We start from the raw sequence: 14,498 nt of genomic DNA, 5'->3' as shown, positions 1-14,498 counted from the left end.
CAGTGGAAAAACACAGGTTAAGCCAAAACAAATCAGAACTGAGTGTTCAGGCTACAACTAAGTCTGAGCTGCAGAGCTATATTTAAACATGGTATTTTTGTATTTTAATAATTAACCAGTGGGAAAGAACAACCTAAAAACTGTAGTGTAGGCTATTTCCAAGGTATCTTCTGTAAAACCCCATCTGAGTACTGGAGTGCAGATGAGGAAAGGCTGCAGAGGACAGGGATGCTCTAAAGCATTGGTTCCCTCTCTAGGTTTGTCCTTCCTCTCATTTTTCTCTTTGCAGCCTCCTAAGAGTTAAATCAAGCTGGTCAGCTGTAAGCCCATGTTTCAGGTGGTATGAGACTGTGTTTGAGGTGTTGCTTCTCGTGGATAGCTGAGGGCATGAGGCAGGATTTCCCTCTGCATTACTGGTAATAGTTGTGACTGTGTGTAACCGTGACTGACGCTTGGCAAAGGAGGGCTGTGAAAGGTAATCCTCTGCCACGTGATTATTTAATTTCCATTCAGTTTTATATAGCACAAGGCAATTCCTTGCTTTTGAGGAAAAGGTCGTGGGTGTTTCTGTGCTGCAGAAGTACCTGCAAGTCCTCATGGTGGTGTTGGGACTGGCAGCGCCAGGGGCCGAGCCTGGGCAGCATCAAGTCTCTCTTGAATTAGGAAAGATCAGCACAAAGTAAACAAGGGAACTTGGCTGGCACTCGGAGTTAATTTGCAACTGGAATCCAGCTAGAGATTCCCAGACAAGGTACACAAGCAGCTCCTGCTCAGAAATGTACCTTGTCCTGAAGCTGATGGACACCAATCTGCAGAGCTTAATGTCCTTAAACTTCTGGAGCTTGAACTGATTTGACCCCAAACCCAAACTGTGCAAGTGCTCAGGATTGCAGCAGTGTCCCAGAAATCCTCTGCAGCCTCTTCAGTGTCTGTCCACAGAAAGGAATAGAACAGCCAGTACCAGAGCCCTGGGTGTCACCTGGGATGAGGCTGGTTCTGCACCATCCCTTTATTTCCTTCCAGTCCTGCATGGCCGCAATGCCCTGATGGTACCTGAGGGCACCGTGAAATTTGAAGGTTCTGCTGGGGAGCATTTGCTGCTTCAGGGAGGCAAAACCATCTGCTTTGGCAGTTCTTGCTGAAATGAGCCCTGCAGGGCTCAGGTGTCTCCCAGCAGTTTCAGCAAAGAGTTTGAGTCCTGGCTGTGTCCAGGGGCAGAGAAGTAAGGAATGCTTTTGCCTTAGGACATGGGGGACCCTTGAGTGCATTCATTCCAAAACCCATCTTTAACTGGAATTTCTTTTTAGATCGGATTTCCCTTTTCTACCATACATGTTTGGATTCTGATTATTTTTTCCCAGGCTGTTTTTCTAATCTCCCAGTAAACGGACATTAGCTGTATTTCAAACCCAGTAGATGTGCTTGTCCTTATGGTTTTCCAGGCATGGGGATCCACATCCTTACTGGCACTGTTACAGCTCGCACGAGTGCCTTCTCCCTGGTGAGATTTAATGCTGCAAGTGCACTGCCCGCTGCTCCCCACAGGCAGGAAGAGTTTTGTAGAGATCTGCCTTGGCAGGAGCCTTTTAAGAGGTTTTTTGTTTGCTTCACCAAGTCTCTAGCAGAGCTAAACTGGTAATTGTCAGTCTCCATCCACTGCATTGCACTGGAAACCTTGAATTACAAATTCTGCTCAAGAACTGTGTGAAAAGTTTATCTTCTTATTTAAGGAAGTCTCCTGATGTTTCTGGAAATTGCAACGTACATTAATTAATTTTTTCGCCATGTGCGGCAAACGCAGCCGTTTCCATGCAGCTCTTAAGTGGACTCAGACCCATCTCAGCACAGTCTGCACCTTTTTTCGTCATTGCAAGAGGTTTGCCTGGAGCCATGGACTGTGGATCGCCTCAGTCGGGGATGGAGCTGTCTCCTGCTCCCTCTCCTGGGTCCTTCAGGCATTCACTCTGTGGTGCTGCTGTTGCAAATGATCTGTTTTCAAACTTTTTGGAAGCCTCTGCTCTGGTGGGAGTGGTAGGGCTCCTTCCTCACGCCTAGTACTGTGCTCCAGAGGGATGGTTTTGTTGGAGCTGCTTATTTCCAGGCTCTGGCAAGTTGTGGAAGGGAAGGCTCTACAGAGCACCAACTTCTGGAAATCCCTCTGAGCCATCCATCCTGATGAGGACTTTCCCAGGCAAGATGCTCAGGGTACCTCTTCTTGTTCAGAGGTATCTTAACATCCTTCCCTGAATTTCTCTGGCTGTCATGTGGCAGTGAAATCCCAGGCTGCCTTTACCTTTTTCTGATTTATGAATAATGCAGCATGTGCTTTTTTTATTTCCAGATTGAGAAGATCATGAGTTCCATTGGTGAAGGCATTGACTTTTCCCAGGAGCAGCAGAGGATCTCAGGTGTGTACCCAGCGCGTGTCCATCTGTCCTGGCAGTGCTCTGCACACAAACAAGGTGTTTAACCTTTAACCTGCTTTGGCTCTGGGAGGGAGAGGAAGGCTCTGGCACAGGAGGAGCAGACCTGGGCTTCCCATGTGATGCTCGATGCCGTTGCTGGGAATTTTAATTCAACACTCTCCAGGAAGATTCATTTAATTTTACAGAATGCAGCTGCAGGATTGTCCTCCTGGCTCCTTCCATGAGGGCAGTAGCTGTGCTGAGCAGGGCTGGGTCATGCCAGTGGCGGGTCAGTGCGGGTCCCACAGTGGCCATGCCCTTCAGATGTGGTTAATCTGCCAAGTGCCTCAGTGAGGGTTATCCTGGGCATTCCTGAACGTACCTGTAGGTATCCATATACACTGAACAAGGCTCTTGGAGAAAACATGCTTCCCCCCTCTACTTAAAACGGGAATTCCTTTCTCTGCCTTTAAATCCTGAGCAAAAGCAGAACTCGAGCTTGCTGGAGAGCTGCCACCACAAAGGATTCTGTCCTTTTAAATCCTTCACCTCCAGACAGCTGCCGCAGAACAGCTCCGAGTGGGCAGCATCTCCTCCTGATGAGATGCTAATGCAGATCCACACAGGCAGCTCACACGGGCTGTGATAGAGCTCACCTCACATCCATTTGTCATTCAGGTTTTTGCTGAGGTGAAGAGAAATCCACTGTGTGTTCCCAGTGCAAACTTAACCTTTTTCAGGCTCTGTGTTCCAGGGTCAGGGGCTTTGCAGAGGAGTCGAAGCGCTGTGTGGGTTTGGGCTCAGGCTGTGGTCTGGGCTGTGGTGGATCAGTAGTGCCAGGGAAGGGACTGTCATGGAGGGGAGAGGAGGAGCCAGTGCTCCCACAGACCTGCTCTCGACAATTTGGACAGCCTGGAGCTGCTGTGTCCTGATACCAAACTCCACCTGCCCTTTGCCTTAGAGGAGTTTTTGGCCTTGGAACAGACGTTTGTGTCTCTCTCCACCCAGTGTCCATGAGCAAATGGGGTCATGTTGGTCAGGATGGAGCTGAGAAACAGGAGTTTGTTTCAGTCAGAAGCTGTGATCGGGCTCTTGCCAAGGGGGCACAGGGACTGGGGTTCTTTTGTTCTTGTGTCATCCTTGTAACACATGAACACCTGGTGTATTTGGGGCTTCTTTATTTTCAGCCTGGGATATTTTGGGCATCTCTTACCCTCTTTTTCATTTTAAAGGAAACCCCTCAATTCCCTCCCTCTAAATACCTCCCCCCCTTCATTCTGTCATGACTTGAAGGGGTTTTATAAACAGAAGACCTGTACTTGTGTCACTGTAGGTTTCCCTCTTAAAAGCAGAAATACCTTTATGAGTGCATGAAAAGCTGAACAGAGTAAATAATTTTTAAAATTAAATTCAGGAGCTCAGGGACAGGAGCTGCTGTGGTTTCATTCCCCCTGCCAATACCCTGACTGCTCCCAGGAATGCTGTGGTAGGCACCAAGCAGTTCCTCACCTCTCTCTCGATAAATTAATTCTGAGCCAGCCACAAATCACTTGGAACTGTCAGAACAGACCTGTGACATCATTTTTTGAAAACCCCAAGCCATGTCATCCATCATCCAGTAAATATTGAGGAGTCAGTGATTTCCACTGGAGAGTTAGGGGAGCTTCTGCCTCCCTCCCGGCTGGTGCGGCGGGTGGGAGCGCTGGGAGGGGTGAGAGGATGAGGAGAAGGGAGGGACGGGCAGTGTGGAGCGCGGGGCTTGCTGGCTCAGACAAAGCCGCCGCAGCCGCTGGCGGAGCGCGGGCACCGGTGGAGGGGAGGATGGAGCCCGGGGGAGCCGGGAGCCCGGGGGACACAGTCTGGGTTTAGTTGCTGCCCCGGTGCACAGGCTGGGTCAGGGGAGGGGGGCAGAAGCCTTTTGTGATCTCGGCGCCGCTCGTGCTGCAGAGTACGCTGGAAGGACCGGTCAGCGCTGCTCAACAGCTCCCTGGGCAGAGGAGCAGTCCCGTGGAGCAGACAGCAGGAATTACCCCAGGAATCTGCAGATGACACCGTGAGCTCTGTGTGTGCAGCCATTGCAGCAGAGCGGGGAGGGATGGCTGGAAGCTACCAAACCGCTTCAGCTGACCAGAAGGTTCAAAGGAAGCAAACTGGGGTCTCCTGATCATCCTTTTCTTTGCATCCATGGTGGAAACAGATGTGCCAGGGAGCCTGAAAATCTGCCTGTCTTGCATAGCAAATGCCCTGATGAAAAGGAGAGCTCTGAACTTTTTTTGTCATATTTAAGGTCTCAAGCTTTTCTAGAGGAGAGTAACAAGTCACTGGACTCATCCCAAGGGTGAAGGAAGGGAGAGCTCATCCATACGGCTTCCGTAGGTGCTGGGAGGAATCTCCTTTATCAGAGGCTGAGGGGAGGTGGCAAGGCATGGCTTGGACTTGAGCTGCTGCAGGAAGAGAGGAGGGTGTGCTTGCATTTTCTGTCTTCTTGTTTTGATGTGGTTTGGAAGCAGGGAAGCAAAATGCTTCCTCCTGCAGAGCTGCTCCTTGTCTGAGCAAAGGGGCTCGATGTGGCGGCTGCACGCAGCTGAAGAAAATGAAGGAAGGTCAAATCCAGGTGTGCACCCAACGCCTGGCAGGACCGGTGGTGTGGGGTAAGAACAGTCCCCACTCTTCTGTCGTGCGGTGCAGCGGTGGAGCCGGGCACTCCAGGGCAGCCAGCCCCGTCCGGGCAGTGTGCTGGAATGCCAGGCAGCCGGGTCACCGGTAGAATGACAGTGCCGGGGCTCCCGGACTCATGCTTGGGATCCCCATGACACTGTAACGGCGAGACAAAGCCCCTGCCACAGTTTGCCTCTGTCAGGACTGCTGGGAAGGAAGAGCACAAGCCCTTTCTCTCTGCTGCTGCAGTCTGTGCTTCCTTTGTCTTGCGTTTCTTCCCGCGGACAGCCTGGGCTCCTGCTGCTTTTCCAAGCGTCCGCCGTGTCTGTGCTGGCTCGGCTGCATGAAGCTGTTTTCTCTCAGGCTGCTCTGCACTCCCCACTGAGCAGGGAGGTGCGTCTGGAGGTGCATGGATGAGAGGACTGGAACAGCTCCGTGCGTTCAGGAGCAGCTCCGCTCCCTTCCCTCGCACCTGCAACTGCCTGGGAATGCCTTGGGTGGAAGTTTGCTGCTCTCCTCCCGCCCCCTTCTGCTGAGCCAGGGAGTGGATCTGCATTCCTGTGGGGTTGGGCTTCATGTGTTCATCTGGTGAGGAACTCAGGAGCCCTGACAGCAGTGCCTGTGATCTCAGCACCCCAGCAGCGCTTCTGAACCTCTGCCCAGGCGAGGAGTTTCTTTTCTGAGCGTGAACTGTGGTACAGGTTGCACCTGGAGCCCACGGAGGCACTGGAAGCTTGTTGTCCATGGTCTGTGCACACAAGAGCAATTGTCTGCCAGCTGATTTGTTGTACTCTGAGCATAATTTTTTGAGTTTCTTTATGGTAATGACTATGATGTGGCAATGCCATCTGTCCTCCTCAGAGTGCCGCTGCTACCGCCTGAACGGTTTCTCCCTGTTCAAGCGGCTGCCGATTCCTCTCTCGTCAGGTTCGCGGATGCTGGAGCAGAGCGTCGGGGAGTGGCTGGAGTCCATCGGCCTGCAGCAGTACGAGAGCAAGCTGCTCCTGAACGGCTTCGACGATGTCCGCTTCCTGGTGAGTGCCTGGGAGGGACCCCGGGCTCGAATGAGCGGGTTGGCCAAAGCTTGCCGTGTTACCCGTGCCCCGTGTCAGTGCCAGGCAGAGCTGGTTCTGCTGCCCGGCACAATGGTCTTGGGGAGCGTAGAAGGTTTGACAGAAGGAGCAGATGAGGGTTGTGTTGGGTCTTCACATTTAATTCAGGTGTTACTGCTTTTTCACTGTAATTTGCATAGAAAATTTTATTTAATCTACCCCCTAAATATATACTATTTGATTTGCTCCAGAAATGTGAACTGAAATTCACTGGTGTTTTGAAGGAGTCTCTTCACAGTCTGTGCCTTGGGCTGTGAAGGAGGCAGCAGACTCCTTGCTGGAACTGTACTTGCTCTTAGCATGCAGGCAGGATGTTAATGAACTGTACCTAATTGCATTGACACTGTTGGCTCTGAAACCTAATGATGACGACACAGTAATGCTCGATGATGAGGGTTTTTAATAACCAGGGTCTATAAACTTAAAGCTGCATGGTGTAAAAATCTGAGAATTCGTGTGGAATGCTGAACTGTAAAGATGGAAAATCTTGGTCCTGCAGGAGAGTTCTCCTTGCATGGCTTAAAGAAGTGCTTTTGGTGTGGACTCTAAGTTTGGTAAATAACAAAAAATGGATGTAAACCTTTGGAAAAGGCATTCTGGTTAATGTAGCATCTTGCTTTGGAATGGGAGTAAAGGCATCTCTGGTACTGGGGACGGTGCAGAGAGGTGACACCAGGAAGATGTGAGGGGCTTTGGGAACACACAGTGGCCATCAGCGGTGGGGAGGATGGGGAGGCAGGTGGAGAGAGACAGGAAGCTGGGAAAGGGCATGGATGGAGGCACAAGGAAGCGCACACCTGAGCAGCGTGCAGAATTGTGCAGAATTTTCTCCTCTGTGATGTTCCTTGCCTTCAGTTTCTGGTGTTGGGGAAGTAAAACCCTCAGATACAGCACAAGTGAGGAACAAGTAGTTAACTTTGTTCTACTGGTGATTTTGATGTTCTCGGATGAACTGTTAAAATTACTGTGACCACTGAAGCTGGGCAGACGAGGAGCACTGAGTGCCCAAGGTGCCGGACGCCCGTCAGGCTGCCCAGTCCTCCTCTTCACACAACCATTTCTGTATTACCTACCCCTTCCAGTGGCTAACAAAGAATATTCCAAACTAAGTGCCTCCCAAAGACATTGCTTTCCTGGAGTTAAACAGTTTCTGTAAGAGGATTAGTCCCTCTTAAGGCCTCATTGTGTTCAATATTTCAAGGTCCAAAGAATGCCAGGTAATGGTTTGCAAATCGCTAGATAGGTTGTGAAGGCTAATTAAGTTTTAGTAGCCAAAATTAGGAAGTTGGAGTCCTTTGATATGGGAACACTTGTTTTCTGTGCAGGGTTTTGCTTTGCGTTGCTCCCTGCTCAGAGCTGCAGGGTGTTCCAGGTGCCAGGATGCTCCTTTTGCTCCAGGGTCCCCCAGGTGCCAATTTGGGGGCAAACAAGAAGCTTTGCAGGAGCAAAGTGTTCAATGTGCAGGGGTTGTGCAGCTGCAGAGCACGGCAGTGTCTTAAAAGAGCCCTTTAATGTACTGAGGAAGATACTCAGCCTGTAGTAGATTGCAACTCAGAAGAGCAGACACGAGGAGCATGTCCTGTCACCACAGCGGGGACAGCGAGAGCCGATGTGTGCCAACCCCGGGCGCTTGGTGCTGTTCTTCACTGCAAAACTGGTGTTTAAAGTGCCCTGTCTGCCCCAGGAGTGGCGCAGGGTTGCAAGAGGCAGACTGAGGGTGCTGGCCTTGCTGGTGCTGCTCAGTGCTCTGGTAGCCTGGACTTCAGCCAGTTCTGGTTTCAGGGATTCCTGAATCCCTGGGTATTTTCAGCTGGCTCCTGTGTTAATTTGCACCCTGTGTCACAAGAACCTTTACCACCAGGTAGGGAAATGATTCATGAACGCACCGTGTGTAAAGGGAGTTTGAAAAGTGCTCTGTAAATATATTGGACTTCTTAATTGGACGTTAATGTAGGAAGGCAGAAACAGGCATTGTTTCCAAGAATAATAATTCCGTTATTTTCAGAACTCCAGGGATTGGGGATTAGGGGATTAGCTGTGCTCTGGCGACACGCCGGCGCTCTCGCTGGTGATGACTCTCAGCAGGCTGCACCTCTGGTGGACAGCGGGGAGGGCGTGAGGGTCCTGCTCCTCTCCGGGTCCACTGCCCACCAACAGCTGAGGGGGGCTCTGGGTTCCTGCAGCTTCTACAGGTTTGCAGTGACAGTGGGAACCGTGAGCGTCTCCCAGGCTGTGCTGTGAGTGGGGCGGGTGCTGTGAGTGGGGCGGGTGCTGTGAGTGGGGCGGGTGCGGTGAGTGGGCGGGTGCGGTGAGTGGGCGGGTGCTGTGAGTGGGGCGGGTGCGGTGAGTGGGGCGGGTGCGGTGAGTGGGCGGGTGCGGTGAGTGGGGCGGGTGCGGTGAGTGGGGCGGGTGCGGTGAGTGGGGCGGGTGCGGTGAGTGGGGCGGGTGCGGTGAGTGGGGCGGGTGCGGTGTGTTTATTGGAGCCGGGGTGAGCTGGCAAGGTGCAGTGGAGGCCTCTCGGCTCCTGGGAATTCCTGCTCTGCACCTGGGACAAAGTTGATCTTGATCTAGCGTTGGCTTCACTCAGGGGTGGGTATTACTTGCACAAGTCAGCATGATTATTTAAACATCGATGTGACATGATGCCTTCACCCGTGTATGTGTTTCTGGGAAGGGACCAAGGTCTACCTGGATCTCAGATTGTGTAATCTTTCAGCTTGGTTGAGGGAAGAAAAGGGTGATAAAAGATGGATTTAGGTAGCTTAGTTTTCCAAAAGACTTGAGTTCTCTTTCCACATCTGCACATTGGACCACATCTCTGTGTCTGTAGAAATTCTTCTACTCCTTTCAGTAGTTTTGCTGTGTTTATGGACAAGGCAGGGAAGAGGCTTTCCCTGTTATTCTGTTGTTCCCAAGAACAAACCCTGCTGTCTGAGGCAGCAGTTTCTTGCCCTGTGGGTTGCCAACGAGTGACCTTCATGGGCAGCACCACTGCCATGGGGCAATTACACTGGGTCACTCAGCTGCTGCTTTTCATATGGAGCTAGAATTGGGCAGCAGCCTGTACAGGCAGCTGGGATTAGGAAGAGCTCAAGTGGAGATGGTGCTTCCAAGTCTTCTCTGCTCTGCAACCCGCTGGGATTCCTTCATTAAAGGGGAAGGTTTATTTGTGTGGTGGGTGAACACAACTGAGCCGAAGCTGCTGCCAGTGGCTGTGCTGTCCTTGACTTAGCAAAAATACAGCTCTGCAAGTAGGATAAAATCCTCAGCAAAGCTGCCTGCCAAATGTGAACAGCTCCAATGAACCAGGAATATCCCCCCACCACCCAGGAGGAACAGCGCCGCTGCCTCCCACGTGGAGGAACGTGGCCCTGGAGTGTGCGCCAAGGTCCAGGAGTCCCAGGGCCTCATCCCTCACCAGAGGAAGGAAATGAAAGGTAATATCACAAAACCACACCAGTGAGTGAGAAGTGTCATCCAGAAAAGTGCACAATAAATGGACTTAATTGTCCTTGGCAGGTAATGAGCCAGGGAGCAGGAGAGCAGAAAAAATGTCACAGGAATATGGACCAAGAGGGATTCTGCTGCTCCTGGAGCTTGGCCCCGTCGTGTCAGCTGTGGTCAACAGTCCATCTGCTGCAGATGCTCCAGTTGGGAATTCCATAGGAAATGAGCTTTGGGATACCCAGTGCATTCCTGATCCTTGCAGCAAACAGGGAGTGGCTGGGGAAAGGCCAGGCTGGACTCTGCCCTTCAGGAGAGGGAAGGGACGTGGCCACTGTAATGAGAAGGAATTGCAGTAATTGCTGGTAGAATTTCCCCACAGAAATAGAGAGGGGAATGCCATTACCTGCTCCCTCACACAGTGTTTTGTGATCCCACAGATCCTATAAATGTGTCTGAGACGTTTGCAAAAGCTTTTCCCTTCCCTTGGAGCGTGGGATAGTTGCTGCTGCCCCTGACAGTTTCCAGGCTGACATCTGAGAAGGGCAAACCCCGCATGCTCTGGCAGTTGTACCAGTGTTCTGAAATTGAACTTTTTATTCAGTCCAAAGATATTTTGATTCACAAATGGGCAGGTAAAAGAGAACATAAACCATTTTTTATAGCTTTTTTTTTATTGTTCAAGCCTGGATTCCCATGGAGTGTGTGGAAAGCAGCTAATGCTGATTCAATGAGACAGCGTCAGAAAGGGAAATCTGTTCTCTGTGTGCAGTGCCTTGGGCTCCTCTGGTGGGGGGGTTATTTATTTTTTTATAATTAGGGAGAAGTGGTGGAAAATGATGGTGTTGGAAGAAGGGGGTATCCGCAAATAATTTAAAGTACTGACATTAATTTGATTCAAAACAATTCAGTGCCATGTTACATTAGCCTGCAGTGGTGTTCCCTAACGGGAGAGCCTTTCCTTTCCCTTCACCCCTCTGTGTGTGCGTGAAAACGAGGATAAATACAGAGCTGAGGCCTTGGCTCAGGTTGACTCACCTTGGCTGGGTGTGTGAGCAGATCTCAGGGCTGCTCACGTCTGCCCAGGCTGAGGACAGCTCCTGCTGCTGAGGGACAGGATGTGCATGGAGCCAGGTCTCCTCTGCTCTGCAGATCCCTGGGTTTTGGATGTGGACTCACATCTGCATGATCTTCATTATCACCTGGTATGTGCCCTGCTGGAGGGACGCGGTGGTTCCTGTGTCCTCAGTCGCTCAGCTCTGCCTGATCCACTCCTGAACGGCGCAGCTGCTGGTCCCCTGGGCAGCAGCCAGGCTTTGGGCACGCTCTGGGAATGTGTCTGCCCCAGAGCTTTTTTCTATTTTCATATAGAACTTGTCATTTTATAGTAACCATCTGGGAAAAACTGAACTGACGTATTCCAGTAGCTGTTTGCACCCAGGAACGATCTGTGAGGATCAGGAACCCACCAGGGACCCCCAGCAGGGTTTTACTGCATCTGCTCGTGGTGAAATGCAGCAAGAACATTGCATGACTGCAGCTGGGGGAAGCAATTAGTGCAGAGCCAGGTGAGCCCCATGCAGCCTTGTGCTTGGGCTGGTGTCAGGCTCTCCTCAGCCAGGCAGAGGCTCTTGGGTGGCTGGTTCTGGATTTGGTCCTCCCAAAACCCGTGAACAGCTCTGCCCTGAGCTCGCCAGAGCTGTCAGTGGGGGTAAGGAAGCCATGCCCTGCCAGCTCCTGGCTGTGCTGCCCTGCAAGGATCGTGGTCAGTCCAAGGAGCGCCTGGCCTGGTTCACAGGCTGGAGATTCACCACCAAAACGGCTTTCGTTTGTTTTTATGACATGGGGCAGCAGTACAGCAGCCACATTACACAGTATTGTCTGTCTGTCACTACTGCAGCCCCCAGGAATGCGTGTCTGGGGCCCCAGACTGATTGTGCTGCCCTGGGCGAGCCCGTAAGAGTGGAGCTGGACCCTTGGGTGAGGCCTTTGCCAAACCCTGAGTGGGAATTGCTTCTACAAGAAAATGAACTTTGTTTGACAGCTCCCCGGTGCATTCCATCTGGTCCTTAGGAGGTTGCCTAGGACTGTGCTTTATCCCCTGTGGTATGGGTATTTGGGGTGTCTCTGGAAGGGAATGGTGAGAGTGGAGACATGCAGGGATCTGGGGCTTGAGGAGGTTTTTGGATCTGGGAAAATGTGGCAGAGCTGTGCCGAAATTCCCTGGATGATGGAAACGGACTCCAGGGGGAGCAGCCAGGTTGGAGTGGATTTTGAGGAGCAAAGTGGGTGGACCAGAACTGGCAATTTAGAGGATACTTATATTTGATTTATTAGTAGCTCCAGGCCCCATAAACATTAAAAAAGCCATTAAAGTAGCAGTTAATTTTTTTCCTCTCAATAAAATTGCCTGGACTTGACAACCATGACCGATTCCCTCCGTTGCCATTGTCACGCTGCCAGTCTGCATGGGGAATAAAATTAAACAAAAATGAAGTGGCTGTGTGCTAATCTCAGATTTATTGTAGAGTTTTGTGTATGAGCCCCTTCCCCAGTCGATGCTCTGTGGAGAGCTGAGGCTTCGTTGTCGTGCCCACGGCTAAACAGATCTTTTCCTCCAGTTTTCACTGAACTACCCCAAACTGCAGATACCGTTAAGGGAAGGCACCAAACCTTGCGAATCACGAGGCCAGTTACAAATGCAGATTGGTGTGGCGAAGTGGGGTCCCCCAGCTCTGAGACTGGGGTGTGGGGCCCGGCTGTGAGGTCATCAGCCCATGTCTGTGCTGAGCTGCATGTGTCTCCATCTCCCACATCCAGGCTTTTGGTTGCCAAAAGCAGAGCAATAGCAGTGACAGCAGAATCCTCAACAAGATGCAAATTGTCTCAAATGCACTGAGGGGGAAAAAGAAAAAGAGCTTTGTATGCACAGAGAGCCTTCAGCTGGAGCTCTCCTTGGGATGTTTGCAGGATCCTTTGGAGTGTGTTTGGGGTTTGCATCTGTTGCTTTTAATAGCAGACACGTCCTGGTCCCCATCCTCCCGGCCATTGCCCAGGCAGGGTCTGCTCACAGCAGCACCAGCGTGAGCGGAGCAGGCGTCAGGGCCCTCGCGCTGCTGGCCCAGCCGCGTGTCCCTCACAGAACAGTCTGTGCCTCGGGCCCTTCCTTAGCTGGAACGAGAGCGTGGACAGACGCCAGGCTCTGGGGAAGAAGCAGCATCTGAAAATTGGGTAGTTAAATGCCTGCAGAGTGTCCTGCTGGAGGAGGAATCTGGCAGATTTTGGCAGCGCTGCCTTTGGCACACTCGCTTTGGGGTCACCTCAGCAGCAGGAGGGGATGCTGCCTGCTGCCAGGTAACCTCTGACTGTGCTTTTTTCCTTTAATGACAAACCTGGAGCCTTGCGGGCTGTTTAATTACAGTGCAAGAGGTGAAGCATGACCAAAGCCGGACCTTCCTCCAAGAACTCATTTCTCTGGGGGGAGGTTGGGTGCACCAGCATCCCACAGGGCTCCTGCATGGACCAGGGCAGGACACGGGTCACTGGCAGATACCTGCCCTCCCTCGGGGCGATGCAGAGCACAGAGGTGGGGTCCAGGAGTGCCCCTCGTGGTGTGTATTTGAGGTGTGTGTTTGTGCCTCCACAGAGGGGGCTGGGTTTGGCTCAGAGGAAGCTGGAGGCCAGGTTGGGGAACGAAGGCCCCTCTGACCACCTTCAGTGGTGCCGCACTGAAACCTGGATTAGTGCAGGGATGTGTGGTCCAGGGACGAACCCTTCACAAGCCGCCTGCAGTGCAGGAAGTGTCAAGGGCTGGTTCCTGACAGAGCACAAGGTGAGGTGTTGGGATGAAGAGGCTGTCAGATGCCCCTCACTCCCCCGATATGTGTGAAAGCGAGAGCTCTGGCCCAGGTCAGCCCTGAGCCACCCTCGCTACACTCAGCCCACAGAGCTGGGGCAGCTGGGAGGAACACACAAGGTAAAAGCACTTGTCACAAGGAATGAAGTTGGAAACACGTCTTGGGAAAGTCTTTTTGATTCTAATTGGCACTTCTGAGGCTGCTGCTGGAGGCTTCTGGACCGGGCTGATGCCAGAGCACATCCCAGAGCTCTGCTCTCCATACTGAGCCTGTCCTCAGAGGACCCAGAGAGGGGTTTGTGGGAGCCAGGGCTTGTCTGTGCCCACGTCAGGGCATCTGCTGACCTGTGGCAGCACCAATGGGGACCTTTGGGTAAAACCAAAAAGCAGCAGTGGTCCAGGTGGAGCAGCTCTGCCCCTTGGCTCTTGTCTGAGGCTGTGTTGGGTGCAGACAGGTTTAAAGTCTCGTTTAAGCAGCTCCTCTGTACAGCTGGCAAAGGTTAAAAGATCTCCAGTGTCTTTGCATTTAATTATCTCTTTTAGTGGCAGATTATTGTTTTTCATGGGAGATGAAATCTGGATGGGTTTGAAGGACATTCCTCCTGCACCAGGGGCTGGAATGATTTGTTCGGAGCTGCTACGCTTCGTCTATCCTTGTTAAGTACCCAGAGAATACAGACTGGCACCAAGGGAATTTATTGTGACATGTAAAAATAGGGAGTGTTGGAAAAAGCTGTAGGCTTCAGAGTATTTAACTACCTTGTATCCTTGCTATATAGCAGGAAGCTTTCCTTGAATTTGAGATGCCAAAGGTGGGAGAACACCTACTGCCTTGCTGTGGGGCTGGCACTGGTACCCTGGGAGAGCAAGAGCCGCTATCCCTGTGCTGCTCAGGTGGAAGTGTGGCTGTGCTAAAGGGGATTAACACCAAAAGGGCTCAACGTTGGAAAGTTAGGCATGAGTGAAAATGTAAATAGGCTCAGCAAGCTTTTTTAGTTTTTATACATGAAAATTACGCATTAC

General features: G+C 51.7%; 1 protein-coding gene across 9 annotated transcripts in view; it reads left to right on the top strand.

Moving 5' to 3' along the window:
- The window catches only part of ANKS1A (ankyrin repeat and sterile alpha motif domain containing 1A), a 70,326-nt gene that overhangs the window by 42,216 nt on the left and 13,612 nt on the right, over positions 1 to 14,498 (top strand). For 7 of the 9 annotated variants that reach the window (XM_050326739.1, XM_050326738.1, XM_050326737.1 and 4 more), the window contains 2 exons: positions 2,342 to 2,408; positions 5,991 to 6,097. In XM_050326739.1, coding sequence (XP_050182696.1) covers positions 2,342 to 2,408; positions 5,991 to 6,097 — 174 coding nt within the window. Of the gene's footprint in view, positions 1 to 2,341; positions 2,409 to 4,802; positions 5,885 to 5,990; positions 6,098 to 14,498 lie in introns of those variants that run through there. The other 2 variants (XM_050326745.1, XM_050326744.1) reach the window with 2 other exon arrangements.

The sequence above is a fragment of the Myiozetetes cayanensis genome, unplaced genomic scaffold (genome assembly GCF_022539395.1).
Source record: "Myiozetetes cayanensis isolate MyiCay16 unplaced genomic scaffold, myiCay2020 scf32, whole genome shotgun sequence".
In the NCBI taxonomy this organism is placed as follows: Eukaryota; Metazoa; Chordata; class Aves; order Passeriformes; family Tyrannidae; genus Myiozetetes; species Myiozetetes cayanensis.
Note: the sequence above shows the minus strand (reverse complement) of the source record. Positions and strands in the feature narration are given on the sequence as shown.